The sequence below is a fragment of the Chiloscyllium plagiosum genome, unplaced genomic scaffold (assembly GCF_037043375.1).
Source record: "Chiloscyllium plagiosum isolate Xiang-an unplaced genomic scaffold, Cpla_swu_hap1 HiC_scaffold_1, whole genome shotgun sequence".
In the NCBI taxonomy this organism is placed as follows: domain Eukaryota; kingdom Metazoa; phylum Chordata; class Chondrichthyes; order Orectolobiformes; family Hemiscylliidae; genus Chiloscyllium; species Chiloscyllium plagiosum.
This window is the reverse complement of record NW_028270139.1, coordinates 135,496,376-135,514,339: the sequence shown is the minus strand read 5'-3', so window position 1 is coordinate 135,514,339 and position 17,964 is coordinate 135,496,376. Positions and strand designations below refer to the sequence as shown.

Sequence of the window (17,964 nt, the reverse complement as noted above, 5' to 3'; positions counted from 1 at the left end):
TCATCCTTTATGAAAATTGTACTGTAGATAACTGGCGCAAGTGCATGAAAGAAAAACATCCTCAACATTTACTCAGTTACTATTCAGGATTGGTGTATAGGATTTCCCTTCAAGAAACTGGGGTGTAACTGTGACAGTGAAATCCATGTTTAGATAAATTTCACATTGCTAATTTTTGGTTACTTTTTCACAAAACTGTCTTGGGTTACAGGTCATGACACCATTACTGATAATTAAAAATATTAGTAATGATTTGCCTACTTGCTTAAGTTGCTCTTGTAAGCGCGCTTCAGTCACCCCGAGTGCTCTCATTCCCCGGGTCCGGCAAGCTGCCTGCAGCTCATTTACATTCAGTGTATTTACTCCTTCTGTTGCAATCAACTGTAGGCAAAACAGATTGAGATTTTCCAGTTTAAACAAACCATCCATAAGCGAGCAAAACAAATCCAACTGAACTGCAACATAAAGTTAAATCAACAGAGAATGGGCGGAAGTGTGAGAATAAAGTTAGTCAACCTGAAAAATTAACACCGTCTCCACAGACGCCACCCAAGCAGCTACTATTTGCCAATATTTCATTTTCAACCACAATATTAATTTATGATAGGTACTGGAATGGATGGTTCCCCAAGCAAGAACACCTTGGGCTTATGAGTAGGAGAGAGATAGCCAGAAAGTAAATCCTCAGATGAATGCTCACATGTTTGAAAATATGAATTATATTTAAATTGAGAACATAGATTTATGATTGTTCTATTCAAATAAAACCTGGATCCTGGACTACTTTAATTTGATAAGAAGTACATCAAGGTGAAGCTCATGCACAGAAGTCAATTAATTAAGTTCAGTTTCATAAAGTATGTTTAATTTTGTTTGATAAAACAAGTGAGGATTCAAAATGCATTCTGTTTAATGGTCACCAATGTGCGACACCTACATACCACTTGACCCACGAATGACTGCACTCCTACACTTAGCTTTATATCACAGAACATGAACATGCAGCCTTTTAAAGGACAAAAAAGCAAGCTCACATCAAACCAAGTCTTTTACATGTCAACAGTATACCTCCCTTACCCTTAACCAATGAGCAAAGATGATATTCTAAACTAGTCTATTAACAAGAAATCTCAAAAATGACAGCTTAATTTCCAGGATACAAATGCTACAGGAAGAATAGAAATGGAGGCAAGAGAGGAGGGGGAGTGGCGTTTTTGATAAGGGATAGCATTACAGCTGTGCCGAGGGAGGATATTCCCGGAAATACATCCAGGGAGGTTATTTGGGTGGAACTGAGAAATAAGAAAGGGATGATCACCTTATTGGGATTGTATTATAGACCCCCTAATAGTCAGAGAGAATTTGAGAAACAAACTTGTAAGGAGGTCTCAGCTATCTGTAAGAATAATAGGGTCGTTATGGTAGAGGATTTAAATTTTCCAAACATAGACTGGGACTGCCATAGTGTTAAGGGTTTAGATGGAGAGGGATTTGTTAAGTGTGTCCAAGACAATTTTCTGATTCAGTATGTGGATGTACCGACTAGAGAAGGTGCAAAACTTGACCTACTCTTGGGAAATAAGGCAGGGCAGGTGACTGAGGTGTCAGTGGGGGAGCACTTTGGGGCCAGCGATCATAATTCTATTCATTTTAAAATAGTGATGGAAAAGGATAGACCAGATCTAAAAGTTGAAGTTCTAAATTGGAGAAAGACCAATTTTGACGGTATTAGGCAAGAACTTCCAAAAGCTGATTGGGGGCAGATGTTTGCAGGTGAAGGGACAGCTGGAAAATGGGAAGCCTTCAAAAATTGGATAACGGGAATCCAGAGAAAGTATATTCCTGTCAGGGTGAAAGGGAAGGCTGGTAGGTATTGGGAATGCTGGATGAATAAAGCAATTGAGGGTTTGGTCAAGACAAAGAAGGAAGCATAGACAGGATACATCGAGTGAATCCTTAGAAGAGTATAAGGAAGTAGGAGGGAAATCAGGAGACCTAAAAGGGGACATGAGATAGCTTTGGCAAATAGAATTAAGGAGAAGCCAAAGGGTTTTTACAAATACATTAAGGGTAAAAGGGTAACTAGGGAGGGAATAGGACCCCTCAAAGATCAGCAAGGCGGCCTTTGTGTGGAGCCACAGAAAATGGGAGATACTAAACGAGTGTTTTGCATCAGTATTTACTGTGGAAAAGGATATGAATATATAGACTGTAGGAAAACAGATGGTGACACTCTGCAAAATGTTCATATTACAGAGGAGGAAGTGCTGGACGTCTTGAAATGCCTAAAAGTGGATAAATCCCCAGGACCGGATCAGGTGTACCCCAGAACTCTGTGGGAAGCTAGAGAAGTGATTGCTGGGCCTCTTGCTGAGATACTTGTATCATCAATAGTCACAGGTGAGGTGCTGGAAGGCTGGAGGTTGGCTAACATGGTGCCACTGTTTAAGAAGGGTGGTAAGGACAAGCCAGGGAACTATAGACCAGCGAGCCTGACATGTGGTGGGCAAGTTGTTGGAAGGAATCCTGAATGACAGGACGTACATGTATTTGGAAAGGCAAGGACTGATTTGGGATAGTCTACATAGCTGTGTGTATGGGAAATCATGTCTCACAAACTTGATGGAGTTTTTTGAAGCAGTAACTCACAGGATTGATGAGGGCAGAGTGGCAGATATGATCTATATGGACTTCACTAAGGCATTTGACAAGGTTCCCCATGGAAGATTGATTAGCAAGGTTAGATCTCATGGAATACAGGGAGAACTAGCCATTTGGATACAGAACTGGCTCAAAGGGAGAAGACAGAGGGTGGTGGTGGAGGGTGGTTTCTCAGACTGGAGGCCTGTGACCAGTGGAGTGCCACAAGGATCGGTGCTGGATCCTCTTCTTTTTGTCATTTACATAAATGATTTGGATGTGAGCATAAGAAGTACAGTTAGCAAGTTTGCAGATGACACCAAAACGGGAGGTGAAGTGGACAGCAAAGAGGGTAACCTCAGATTACAACAGGATCTTGATCAGATGGGCCAATGGGCTGAGAAATTGCAGATGGAGTTTAATTCAGATAAATGCAAGGTGTGGCATTTTGGGAACGTAAATCTTAGCAGGACTTACACACTTAATGTCTAGATTAGAGAGGTGCTGGAAAAGCACAGCAGTTCAGGCAGCATCCAAGGAGCAGTAAAATCAATGTTTCGGGCAAAAGCCCTTCATCAGGAATACAGGCAGAGAGCCTGAAGGGTAGAGAGATAATGGAGAGGAGGGTGGGGGTGGGGAGAAAGTAGCATAGAGTACAATAGGTGAGTGGGGGAGGGGATGAAGGTGATAGGTCGAGGTGGGGGAGAAGGGTGGAGTGGATAGGTGGAAGAGAAGATAGGTAGGTAGGACAAATCATGGGGACAATGCTGAGCTGGAAGTTTGGAACTGGGGTGAAGTGGGGGAAGGGGAAATGAGGAAACTGGTGAAGTCCACCTTGATGCCCTGGAGTTGAAGTGTTCCGAGGTGGAAGATGAGGCGTCCTTCCTCCAGGCATCTGGTGGTGCGGGAGCAGCGAAGGAGGCCCAGGACCTCCATGTCCTCGGCAGAGTGGGAGGGGAAGTTGAAATGTTGGGCCACAGGGCGGTATGGTTGATTGGTGTGGGTGTCCCAGAGATGTTCCCTAAAGCGCTCTGCTAGGAGGCGTCCAGTCTCCCCAATGTAGAGGAGACCGCATCCGTTGCTCCCGATGCGGTCTCCTCTACATTGGGGAGACTGGACGCCTTTCAGGCTCTCTGCCTGTATTCCTGATGAAGGGCCTTTGCCCGAAACGTCGATTTTACTGCTCCTTGGATGCTGCCTGAACTGCTGTGCTCCCTGTCATGTTCAAGGTTGACCCAGTGATCTATAAATCTGAATCCTTGCTCCCTGCATCAGTTCTTTAGCCACGCATTCGCCTGCCATATCCTTCTGTTCTTACTCTCACTAGCATGTGGCACTGGCACATCCTGAACTCTAACTGACTTATGGAGAGGGACAAAACTGGCCCACAGATTCTAAATTGGGTCAAGGCAAATTTTGATGCAATTAGACAGCAGCTTGCAGGGGTTCATTGGAGTGGTTTGTTTGTAAGCAAAGACACCTCCGGCAAGAGGAAGGCCTTTAAAAAAGTGAGATAGCTATAGTTCAATATCTATATGCTCCTGTGAGGGTGAAAGGCAAGGCTGACAGGTATAGGGAACCGTGGACGACGAGAGATATTGAGGCTTTGACAGAAAAAAAAATAGGAGATATGGCTCAGGTGCAGGGAATCCCTTGAGGTATATTGGGGATACAGGAGTTTACTGAAGGAAATCAGGAGGACAAAAGATTACGGTGAATCTAAAGAGGTTCGTTAAGTATATTAAAGGAAAGACAGAATAGGACCCCTCATGGACCAAACTGTACATTTATCTATAGAACCGTGGGAGATGGGCGAGATGGGCAAAGTCCTCAGTGAATATTTCTCTTCTCTGTTGAGCATGGAGAAAGACAAGACGACTTAGAAACTTGGGGAAGTGGTCATATCTCAGGGACAGAGCTGAAAATGTGTTGCTGGAAAAGTGCAGCAGGTCAGGCAGCATCCAAGGAGCAGGAGAATCGATGTTTTCTCCTGCTCCTTGGATGCTGCCTGACTTGCTGTACTTTTCCAGCAACACATTTTCAGCTCTGATCTCCAGCATCTGCAGTCCTCACTTTCTCCATATCTGCATCACAGTGGAGGTGGTGATGGATGGGTTAGAAAGTATTAAGGTGGATAAAGTTCCTGGTCCCGACCAGATATATCCAAGAACACTGCAAGAGGCTCGAGAAGAAATTGTGGGGTCCTGGCTGATATTTTTGCATCATCGTTAGCCACGGATGAGGTCCCAGAAGACTGGAGGATAGTGAATGGTGTTCCCCTATTCCAGAAGGGTTGCAAAGAAAAACCTGGGAATTATAGACCAGTAAATCTCAGGTCTGTGGTTGGTAAGTATCTGAGGGATAAGATATACATGCATTTTGAAAGACAGGATTTGATTAGGATAGTCAGCATGGTTTTGTGTGTGGTGAGATCATGCCTCACAAATTTGTTCGAAATTCTTTGATGAAAGGGTCCAGAAAAGATTTACAAGGATGTTGCCAGGGTTGGAGGATTTCAGCTACAGGGAGAGGCTGAACAGGCTGGGGCTGAGGGGTGACCTTATAGAGGTTTACAAAATTATGAGGGGCATAGATAGGATAAATAGACAAAGTCTTTTCCCTGGGGTCAAGCAGTCCAGAACTAGAGGGCATGGATTTAGGGTGAGAGGGGAAAGATATAAAAGAGACGTAAGGGGCAACTTATCACGCAGAGGGTGATAAGTGTATGGAATGAGCTGCCAGAGGATGTGGTGGAGGCTGGTACAATTGCAACATTTAAGAAGCATTTGGATGGGTATATGAATAGGAAGGGTTTGGAGGGATATGGGCCAGGTGCTGGCAGGTGGGACTAGATTGGGTTGGGATATCTGGTTGGCATGGACAGGTTGGACCATGCTGTACATCTCTATGACTTAGAGTCATAACTCCAAGTGACCAGGAAGGTTGATGAGGGCAGGGCAGTAGGTGTAGTCTCTATGGATGTCAATAAGGCCTTTGATCATGTTCCACATGCTTTGGAAGATTAGATCAATGGAATCCAGGGGGAGCTGGCAAATTCGATACACAATTGATGGCAGGAAGCAGTGGGTTATAGTGGAAGGATGCTTGTCGGCCTGGACGCCTGTGATTAGCAGAGTCCCTCAGGGGTTGGTGCTGGGCCCATTGCTGTTTGTTATCAATATCAATGATTTCGATGAGTATGTAGAAGACATGATTAGGAAGTTTAGAGATGACACTAAATAGGAGGTATCATGGACCGTGAGGAAGGTTATCAGAAATTGCAGCAGGACCTTCATCAGCTGTGGGTACTGAGCTGAGAAATGGCAATTGGAGTTTAATATCGATTAGTGTGAGGTCATGCATTTTGGAAAGTCAAGTCAAGGTGGGAGTTTCTTGGTGAATGGTCGGGCCTTAAGGAGTGTAGAGGGACAGAGGAACTTTGGAGTTCAGGTGCACAGTTTTCTCAATATGGACTCACAGGTAGACATGGCAGTAAAGAAGTCTTTTGGCACACTGGCCTTCATCAGTCAGGGAGTTTAAAAGTTGACAACTTTTATTGAAGTTGTATAGGACATTGGTGAAGCTGCAATTGAAATATTGTGTTCAGTTTTGGTCACCTTGTTATAGGAAGGAAGTTATTAAACTGGAAAGATTTTGCAGAAGAAACTTATAAGGATGTTGCCAGGACTCAAAGGTCTGAGTTATAAGGAGAAGTTGGACAAACTGGGACTTGTTTCTTTTGAGCAGAGAAGACGGAGGGGGGATCTCACAGGAGTGTATAAGATCATGAGAGGCATAGATAGGATGAATGCACGAAGTCTTTTTCTGGGTTGGGGAATCGAGGAGTACAAGGTATCAGTTTAAGGTTAGATGGGAAAGAATAAAAGGGAACCTGAGGAGCAACTTTTTTTTTAAAAAACAGAGGTTGACATCCATGTGGAATGAGCTGCTAGTGGAAGTGGTTAAGGCAGTTGGCATTTGAACAAATACGTGGATACGAAAAATTTAGAAGATACAGGCCAAGTGCAAGGAAATGGAGTTAGCATTGATGGACATTTTTGGTTGGCATGGTCCAGCTTGGGTCAAAGGGTCTGTCTCTGTGCTATCGGACTTTGTGTCTTCGATCCCTAGTTTGCGTGTTGCAGCTACTCTCTGAGTTAATCAGGCCTGGTTCTTCTGGCTTGTCACACAAGGATGATAGATTGAAGACAGAATAATTTCAAACCACAGAACAAAACAAGAGACCTGTGCTCAGTCAACTCGTGTCACAAACTAGCATTTCAACATAGGCAAGATGTGAATCACTGATTTTGTACTTGTTTGAATAAAGCTAATAATACTGTGAAATGTGTGAAATCTCATTTATTCCTGGAATGGCTCTTGCAGCTATCATAGCAATTGGCTCTCAGACTGGCTCTCACCTCCTCCCAGAATAATAAATTGAAGTGAAACCCAAGGTTTTACAGAGATTAACTGAATAAATTCAAACAAATTAATTATTCATTGATTAAATGAGTTGTAGGATTGAGTATTTTAATTTCTACAATACATTCTCTTAATGTCAATGGATCATCTCTGGTCAGACTTTTATTTTTCTCTACATTATACAATTATTACCTGGTCATCAGCACGAATGCTGCGCAGCTTCATGATCAGTTGAAACCGTAGAAAATTATTGGTTCCTATTGACTGCAGCTCCAACAATTTACAAAGTGCTACCAGCTGTGGTCGAGTTAAGTTATCCAGTGTTAACTCATCCTCAAATAATTTAGAGAAACGCATGATCTCCTCATTACTCGGTCGCTCTCCAGAATCTCGAACCTAAACAGAACAATATTACCTTCAAGCATTGTCACAATTTAAAAGATGATTATAAATGTAATCAAGTCAATCTTCCAAAGAAGCATTTTCTTTGATAGCGAACCAGGAAAGTTTAAAGAAATTAATCCCTTCAGGGGAAGGGGATGTTGACGACCTATGTCAGAATCACCAACAGCATCTTCCTGACTTCCATATTTAAACTTGCACTTGGAATATAGAAGTTGCTAAACAAAAAAAAAAGTGCAGAGGAGTATTGACAAATGCTGACAATAATACCATCATGGTTACCACAAAATCTCGGCTGAGCTTTCTGGTGTGCATTTACAGCAATGACTCTGTGCATTTACAGCATTTGGATTTATTTTTCATTGGCTTAAATCATATAGCATTTATAGCCCATCCCGAACTGTCCTGCAAAATAGTGATGAGTCACGTGTGTGAACTTCTCCAACCCATGTGATGAAGGGACATTTCATGCCTTTGCGTAGATAATCCAATATTTGTGGCTGAAAATTCTGAAGGAATTGCAACATTTTAAGGAAGATTGGTGGGCAACTTGGAATGGAACTTGGGGCACTGATGTTCTCATAGACATGCTGTCTTGGTTCTTCTAGACTGCAAAAGATAATAGATTTGGGAGGTGCTGTTGCATAAGTCTTAAAGAGTTCCTGCAGTGCATTTTGCCAGATGACAAAGTTCAAATCAAAAGTCTCCAACATTAAGGTGGCCTTTTGGTACATTAGAGTATGTGGACAGTCAAAACAACCACCTAACTATTCTAATCCCATATGCTATCACTTGGCTTCGAGCCTTGCATGGCTTTGCATTACAAGTGCACATTTAAATATTATTCAGAGGGGATGAGGGTAAATATTTTTTCACCTCGAGGGGAATGGGAATCTGAACTCCCTGCATGTCACAAATCCTAATGAGGATTTGTGCCTCTACAACTCTGACATGCAGGGAGTTCAGATTCTCATTCCCCTCGAGGTGAAAAAATATTTACCCTCATCCCCTCTGAACCTCCTGTCCTTTAATTTAAATCTACGCCGAGTCATTGATCCCTCCAAAGGGAAACATTCCTTCCTGTATTTTCTTACTATGCCCTCAATTTTACTCACCTTAATCACGTCCTCTCTCAATCTCCTCTGCTCCGAGGACAACAATCACAGTCTAACCAATCACTCTTCATAATGAAACTCTCCAGCCCAGGTAACATGCAGGTATATCTACTCTGTGCCATCTTCAATGCAATCACATTCCCCCCTCTACAATGTCAATTCCAGAACTGCACACAATACTCAAGCTGTGGCCTGACCAACATTTTATGCAGCTTCAGCATAACCTCCCTGCTCAAACTTTCTGCTTCAGCTAATGAAAGTAAGTATCCCAAATGCCTTAGCCACCTTCTCTATCTGTCCTGTTGCCTGCAGGAACCAGTGGACACGCACGTTATGGTCCCTTTGATTCTTGGCGCTCCCCTTCATTACTCTCCACAACCTTACCACTAAGATCTTCATCGGATGGGCCAATGGACCAAGGAGTGGAAGATGGAGTTGAATCTAGATAAATGTGAGTTGCTGCATTTTCAAAAGGCAAATCAGGGAAGGCCTTAAACACTTAATGGTCAGGACCTGGGAAGGTTATATGAACAAACCTTGGAGTACAGGGTTATAGTTCCTTGAAAGTGGAGTCACAGGTAGATAGGATAGTGAAGATGACATTTGGCATGCTTGTCTTTACTGGCCAGAGCATTGCATATCGGAATTGAGAGATCATATTGCAGCTGTACAGGATATTGGTAAGGCCACTTTTGGAATATTGTGTGCAATTCTTGTCTCCCTCCTATAGGAAGGATGTTAAGAAACTTGAAAGGGTTCTCTCCTGCAGGACAAGGCTTAATAGGCTGGGGATTTTATTCCTGGAATGTCAGAGGCTGAGGGGTGACCTTATAAAGGTTTATAAAATCATGAGTATGGAAAGAATAAATAGAAAAGGTTCTTTTCCTGGGGTGGGGAAAGAGTCCAGAACTAGAGAGCAGAGACTAGGGTGAGAGGGGAGCAATTTAAAAAGGGACCGAAGGGGAAACATTTTCACATAGGCCGTGATGTGATTATGGAATAAACTGCCAGAGGAAGTGTTGAAGGCGGGTATATCAATCAGAAAGGTTCACAGAGATATGGGCCAAGTGCTGGCAAATGGGACTAGATTATTTAGAATATTTGGACAGTATGGATGAGTTGGACTGAAGGGTCTGTTTGCATGCTATAACTCTCTATGACTCTAAGTGTATCAATCCTGCCCTCATTTCTCAGATAGCACCTCACCTGCTCAAGGTCTCATTATACTCTGGAGGTAACCTTCTTGGCTGTCCACTACACCAATTTTGGGGTCATCTGCAAACTTACTAATTATACCTCCTATGTTCACACCCAAATCATTTTATATAAATGGCAGAAAGCAGTTAACCCTGCACCTGCTTGTGGCACACCACTGGTCACAGGTTTCTAGTCTGAAAAGCGACCCTCCTCCACCACCCTGTCTTCCACCTTCAAGCTGGTTCTGTATCCAAATGGCTAGTTCTCCCTGTATTCCACATGATCTAACCTTCCTAACCAGTCTACCATGAGCAATCTTGTTGAACACCTTACTGAAGTCCATGTTATGATGTCCAGTGCTCTGCCCTCATCAATCCGCTTTGTCATTTTTTCAGAAAACTCAAGTTAGTGAGACAATTTCCCACACACAAAGCCCACATCGATTATCCGTAATCAGTCCTTGCCTTTCTTAATACACGCAAATCCTGTACCTCAGGATCCCTTCCAACAACTTGCCTAGCACCAGCTAGGCTCACGGGTCTATAGTTCACTGGCTTTTCCTTATTCCTTTCTTAAATGGTTGGCACCACTTTAGCCAACCCTCCGTCTTCCAGCACCTTACCCATGGCTATCAATGATACAAATACCGAAGCAAGGGGCCCAGTAATCACTTCCTAGGCTTCCCACAAGGTTCCAGGGTACACCTGATCAGTCTTATCCACCTTTTATACGTTTTAAGATGCCCAGCACCTCCTCCTTTGAAAGTAGGACATTTTTCAAGGTGTTGCTGTTTATTTTTCCACATTCTCTAGCTTCCATATCCTTCTTCATAGCAAACAATAACGCAAAGTACTCATTCAGTATCTCCCCCACCTCCTGCGGTTTCACACATGGATTGCCTTAAAGAGCCCCATTCTCTCCCTGGTTACTCTTTTAACCTTAATGTATTTGCAGAATCCCTTTGGCAAATAAGGTTGTGGAGAATCCAAAAAGTATCTCATGTCCCCTTTTTGCCCTCCTGATTCCCTTGCAAGTATACTCCTCCTGCCTTTATACTCTTCTACTTTATCTCTCCTGTCTATACCTGATGTATGCTTCTTTCTTTTTCTTGATCAAAACCTCAATTGCCCTAGTAATCTGGCATTTCCAACATCTCCCAGCCTTGCCTTCACACTAACAGGAACACACTCTCTGGATTTTCGTTATCTCATTTTTGAAGACTTTCCACCTCCAGCTTCACTTTACCTGCGAATATCCACCGCCCAATTAATTTTTGAAAGTTCTTGCCTCATGCCATCAAAATTTGCCTTGCTCCAATTGAGAACTTTAACTTTTAGGTCTGGTCTATTCTTTTCTATCACTATTTGAAAACTAATAGAATTATGATCACTTGCCCCAAAGTGATCCCCCACTGACACCTCAGTCGCTTGCCCTGTCTTATTTAGCAAAAGAAGGTCAAGTTTTGTACCTTCTCTAGTAGGTACGTACATAAACTGAATCAGAACATTTTCTTGTACACACTTAAATTCCTCTCCATCCAAGCCCTTAACTCCAAGGCAGTCCCAGTCTATGTTCAGAAAATTAAAATCCCCTATCGTTACCATCCTGTTATTGTTCGAGATAACCAAGATCTCCTTACAAATTTGTTTCCTGCGAAGGCAGGATCTATAGTACAATTCCAATAAGGCGATTACCCCTTTCTTATTTCTCAGTTCCACCCGAATAATTCCACTGGATGTATTCCCAGGAATATCCTCCCAGGAATACTCTCCCAAAGTACAGCTGTAATGTTTTTCCTTCTCAAAAGCACCAGTCCTCCTCTTTTGTCCTCCTTTCTCTCCTTCCTGTCGCATTCATGCCCTGGAACATTAAGCTGCCAGCCCAGTCTTTCTCTAAGCCACGTTTCTGGAATTGCTATGATATCCCAGTCCCACGTTCCCACCGTGCCCAGAGTTCATCTGCCTTACCTATCAGGCCTTTCACATAGAAATAGAATGCAGTTTTATTTACCAGTCCTACCTCGTTCTCTCCTTTGTTCCTGTCTGTCCTGATTATTTGACTCACTCCTTTGCTCAACTGCACCAGTCTCTGACTGATCTGTTTTCTCACCATCTCCCAAGCTTAGCAACAGTAAATGCCACTTGATAGCACTGTCTGCATACCTTCCATCATTTAGTAGGGGATTGGTTAATAGGATAGTATTTCGGCAGATTGGTTTTGTTCTTCTCAAAATGACAGAAAAAGTGTCTAACATTCCACATCATCATGCTGATTCCAGTGTTAAGCGGTCTTGTAGCACAGTGCTCGTTTTCTGTTTAACCAGGGGACAGTCGGATTGTGGCACCACAGCACCACAGCCTCCCCACATTTAAAGATTCCACCATGCATCCTTGGCATGAGCAAGCACCATCCTTGCGTCCTTGTATCAGACCACATGGGTACAAATTGTTTGAAATATACATCTGCTGCTTGAGCATGAACAACCACCAGTTGGGTGAGTTGCAAAGGCACTGCTATATTAGCATTTTCAACATGTTAATTAATGCGTACATCTTAAATTTAAATCCCCAAAATTACAGGTGAAACAAGCTGCTTGTAGGAGGAAGTAAGTATCACAGATTAGGAATAATTAAATTTGCTTCAAACTTCTTGGATGAACTTTATTTCCCTCCAAGCATGTGTGTCCACAGATTAAAAATGATCAAATGTGAATCCACCAAAGCAAAAAATGTTAGAGCCTTTATACTTCGCATACCTGTCTCACTCCTGCAGCCAGTGAATAAGGCTGGGATATAACTTCATGGGCATCAATACCCTCAATCAACATTCTTTAGACAGCAAGTATGAGCAGCAAAATGTTCACATCAAATTCAGTCCCGTAAATCCAAATACATACTTTTACCTTCTGATAACAATTAATGGATACTAAATCAAAAGGATAAGCACTAATTGAAGGTGATTGAGATCAATCACAGTCTGCTGTCTCAGAACTAAAGCTTGTGTTTAAATAAAACACAGAGACAAAAGTCAATACTAAAAATAAAGGACAACTGTCATTTTCACTTGCGCATTCAATATTGGCAACAAACCAGAAGTGCAGCTGAAATCTAAATTTTACCTTCTGAAAGAAAGTAGAAAAGTCTTTCGTAACATCACCCTTAGCTGCTTTATTTCTTAGAGCAATCTCTTCAATTGTATCTTGAAGAAATTTTGCCATTTCAAGCTTCACTCTCAGCTCCTTTTTCAACCTTTCTTCCTAATGGAAATGAATACTCATTAGCTTTCAAACACATGAGATGTTTCAAAATAATACATTTCTAGTATTCGTATCCAATACAATTTTATAAACTGCTTAACAGGTTTCAATAAGTACTTAATTTGTTCTACTCAAGTTCAAGTGAGACATTTACTAGTTTTCACCAACTTGGAACAATTTCTATTTTAGTCTATCAAGGGGTAGGAGATGCGTCTTAGCCAATGTATCATTGAACAAGCAGGAGGCTGGAAGAGCACAGAAAGCCAGACCGCATCAGGTAGTGGAGAGGACCAATGTTTCAGGTTTAAACATTTGCTTCAGACTTGTATTATATAAAGTAGACTGTTTACAATGTCAAGGAAGAAAAGAACAATGTTTTGATTATTAGAGGGTGAATATTTTTTAAGAAACTAATGTATCAAGTACCTTTTTAGGCAAAATTTTGGTTTGTAAACATGTTCCATTTTGATTAGATTCCCGACAGTGTGGAAACAGGCCCTTCGGCCCAACAAGTCCACACCGACCCTCCAAAGAGTAACCCACCCAGTCCCATTTCCATCTGACTAATGCACCTGACACTACGGGCAATTTAGCATGGCCAATTCACCTAACCTGCACATCTTTGGACTGTGGGAGGAAACCGGAGCACCCAGAGGAAACCCACACAGACACGGGGAGAATGTGCAAACTCCACGCAGTCACCCAAGGCTGGAATCAAATCTGGGACCCTGGCGCTGTGAGGCTGCAGCGATAACAACTGAGCCACCTTGCTGCCCTGTTAATCTATTAATTCCTATTAATCTATTGATTCTTGTTCATCTATTTACAAGTGTTTAACTAATGGTCTTTAAAGCAGTTTACTACCTTCGCAGCACATAGTACATTTTCTGCAGTGGAAACATTGGAAAAAATTTGAAAACACCTCAAGCTTAATTTGAGGCTCATTTTTAAAACTTCATTGGCACAAATAATGGAACAATTAGACAAAAGCTAGAACTTCCTAATTCAGATAACACCTGCCTTAAATTATACAAACATACTTGCAGAATTTTTAGATCAAGTACTACAGGTTTGTAACAATTGAGATTAAACCAAACATAGTCCAACTTGAGCAGTTAACAACATGCAAAATTTGACACGTGGTGCTTTAGAATATTAAAATACACTACAACCTCTCCAATGAGGAAATCTATAGGTTGGATACACTAGGACAGAAGCGTTTTGAGTACACCTGTGCATTATATGAGAGCACTGAGAGAGGAGGAACATAAATATTTGGGAGATAAATGAACGCTTACATATAATGTCTTAATAATGTTTTAGGCTTCATACAAAGATAAATATCCATGCTTTGCTCTGGTTCACACACTGGGTATTAGACATTCTAATGTAATATCATTAATCCAGAAATATCCTAAAGTGACTTCAGTCCCAGGCATTCCAGACTGGAGAGATTACAAGTGCATGCTAAAACACAGTGTCGATACATACTCACCTTCTTCGATTTGGTCTCAAAGGTTGAAGGAAGCATGTTAGGGAAAAGTTTAAGGACAACAGGAAGAAGAAACTCCATGAATGGAACAATGATGAAAACTAGGAATGGCACCAGGCGAAAGAGATCAGCACATGTCCTCAGAAACTGTTAAGGAGATTTAAAAAAAAGTTAAAGTTCAAAAGCATTTCCTTTAATTTCACTTAAAAATGTTTGACAATTAATGACAGCGATAGCAGATTTGTCCGATTAAAACTTGAACTGATATAATTTTCCTCATGGTACAGTCTATGAGGGTAAATTTACTGGACCAGTAATTCAGAAGTATCTGACAATAAAAATGAACCAATGCTTGTCGTGGGAAAACACAAGTCATACAGCCCATTAGGTCAATGCCACTTCTTTGTTCCAGTTATTTAAATTAATCCCACTCCCTTGACCTTTCACTGGCACTTGAAAATTCTCTCCAAGAAATTGTCCAATTCATTTCCAAATTATAATATGATGGCTATTCCCACAAATAAAAATGTAGGCCATTCATCAAGTGTTTTCTGCCAACCAATGAGATCAGGACTGTTCTGATGATCTTCAAGTCCACTTGCCTGCCTTTTCCCCAAAATCTAGATTCGTTGATTAAAAATCTGCCTATCTCAAATTTGAATATACATAACAGCCCAGCTTCAACAGCCCTCTGTGGTAAAGAATTCCAGAGATTTACTACCCTCCAAACAAATTCCTCCTCAATCTGTAAAGCCTTACACAGAGATTACACCCTATGGTTGTAGATACTGTCACAGGAGAAACAACCTCCCCTCCAAGTCATTAAGATAAACAGTAAATTAATGAGGGCTCACCACCAAACCAACATGCCGCCCACGGTCATCAAATTCTTGCCAAAACAGGATTGAAACCCAGGTTTCCAATACATTATCTGCATCTACAGATTAACAATCCACCTATAGTCATGACTCAATAGTCCTACTGCGATTAGTTGTTTAAATTTTCACCACCGTTCACTGCTTTATCTGGCAGGACTGCAAAACTTAGATCTCCTCCATTGGTTTTTGGCTTTCTTTTCCCAAATCACTGTTTCTATTATTTGGTATGCATGAAATAAAATGAAGTGTGACATATGTCCATCGTAGCTCACCACATTTTCAAATACACCTGGTGCTGCTCCTGGGATGGCTTCCAGCACTCTTAATTAAGCCAGGTTTCATCCCTGGTTTAGTGAAGCAAAACACTACAACTTCAGATACAGTGGGAATAATATGCTGATTATGATTTCCCAAAATTCACGAGACAGAGGAATAGTCTTAACAGATTGTATTTAGCAAGTGTGGGAAGCGGTGGCGGAGGGGGGGGGGGGGGGGGGGGAACTATGGGCCAGTTAGCCTAATATCTATAGTCAGATGTGTGTTGGAATGAATTGCAAGTATGACTTGGCAATATACAGAGGAACCTCCATTATTCCAACGAGATGGGCTGGCAGTATTTCGTTCTATAATTGATTATTCGGTTAATTGATTCAATGCCTCTCCTCTGCGGTCGGAGGTTTCTGAAGTTTACATTGTCCTTGCTCTGCCTGCCTTGCTCCCCCCTCTGTCTCAGGATTTGTTTCTGATCAGACACACACTTATGTTTAAGGGACGTACAGCAATGCTGAAACCCCAGGCCGTCCCGGTCACCCCCCCACCACCAACCCTGACCACCCCCCACCCTCCCCACATTCCCCCCCCCACCCACCACCGGCAGCAGCCAGACTGGACACCACCAGCAGGACTGCTGCTGCCTTTGAGGGGGTAAATCTCAATAGTATACACACACACAACTTTTTAATGTCAACCTTTTGATAAGTTCCACCTTTACCCTGTCCAGGACAATGATGGAGAGATTATCTGGGGAAAAGAGTCCTTAGGGTACACTCTTGTGCAGAACTCCAGGGAAAGCGTTGGGGAGAGAGAAAGAGGGGGCGGGCGGTCAGTCATTTGGTGCCTGGGCTGCCATCGATGTCCAGGACTGTTCTCGGCAGCATTTCAATAAGCCAAATTCATTTTTAATTATTGTAAACAAAAGAAGTGATCAGTGTTGAAAACATCTTTTTGATGTAATGTTTCTATCGGGACCTCGAGATCTTCTTCGGATAATCTGAAATTTGGATAATTGATATTCGGATAATCGAGGTTCCTCTGTACTTCGGAAATCGATGATTCTGCAAAAGCTTCGTTCAAAAATCTAAAGACCTATCTCTAGCAAAAACATAAAACACACATTTCCCAATGTAAGGGCAAGTTACTCATGACATTCTGGATTGTTTTTATTCATTCTTTCAAAATAAAATGCTGAGCTTAAGTTAATAAAAACAAAGGACATTCTGACTAGAATGTCACTGTTTAACAAGAGCATCTGGTAAGTAGTGACGCAACACATTCATTTTCACCATTGTTCTCTTCTTCATCAGCAACTCTCATGAGCAGGCCAGAAGCAAAACAACTGATCATACACTAACTCACGGCACGGAACATACTGGAGTTAGAGAATTTTTTGTTTTATTAATTAACCTGAGCACAGAAATCATAATATAAATTACTGAATTACCATATATTCTGGCTTGTGCTTTCCAATCCACCATGTCTACAATGCGCTTCGAAGAAACATGATAATTTGTACGGATACGGTTGTGGAATTTGCAACAAGATTATTCAAGCAATCAACCACAAAATGATGATGATTTTGGGTTCAGAAGTTGCTTAGAAATTTTAAAGCTTCACTGTGGAGCTCATGGCTACTCTTTCACTGCAGTGTTATGAGCACGAGCTTTCAAAATACAACCTTGCACAGTAAGTAGCAACTTCAAAATAAGTTTTCCAATTTTACAACGTAAGACAAATGTAGTTTTTGCATATGTCCATCCCAAGCAGCTACATGATGTAGCACATTGCACTCTAGGTTGTGTACTTGGAAACAGCCATAAACAAATATCAACTAAACATGGAAGACCATCTGAAAGACACTGTCTGCCCAAAACGTGCTCATCTTCCAATGCAAGAAATTGCCCTCAATGAGTTTTACAGACTGGCACATTCTAAAGTTTGCTCGATGCTGAGTGAAGGACGAAAGCTTAAGGTAGCCACTGCACATGTGCAAAAGGGAAAATTTGCTACTGCAGCTCTTGTCTCCCTTGAGGCTAGAAACTGGAGCACTCATTGGGCAACAGGTTTTACAAGGAATGTGTCTGGAAGTCAAAACGTATTGAGAACATACTGAAACATTTCTGAGTGCAATGTTGTGCTTTGGGAAAAATGTCATATTTACTGCACTGAAATTTTCACTGGTTGGGGAGTCCAGGAATAAGCAAACATGAATTCCATTTCTGTGGGAAAGACGTTTACATGCAAAGGGTGTTTTTTTTTTTAAACTGTCTTCCACAAACAATA

General features: G+C 41.8%; 1 protein-coding gene across 2 annotated transcripts in view; it reads right to left on the bottom strand.

Annotated features, from left to right (window-relative positions):
* Positions 1–17,964, bottom strand: part of letm1 (leucine zipper-EF-hand containing transmembrane protein 1) — a 90,042-nt gene that overhangs the window by 33,536 nt on the left and 38,542 nt on the right. For both annotated transcript variants that reach the window (XM_043711899.2, XM_043711983.2), the window contains exons 4-7: positions 14,531–14,674; positions 12,898–13,035; positions 7,258–7,461; positions 262–381 (exon numbers count right to left, since the gene is read on the bottom strand). In XM_043711899.2, the coding sequence (XP_043567834.2) occupies positions 262–381; positions 7,258–7,461; positions 12,898–13,035; positions 14,531–14,674 (606 nt within the window). The remainder of the gene's footprint in view (positions 1–261; positions 382–7,257; positions 7,462–12,897; positions 13,036–14,530; positions 14,675–17,964) is intronic.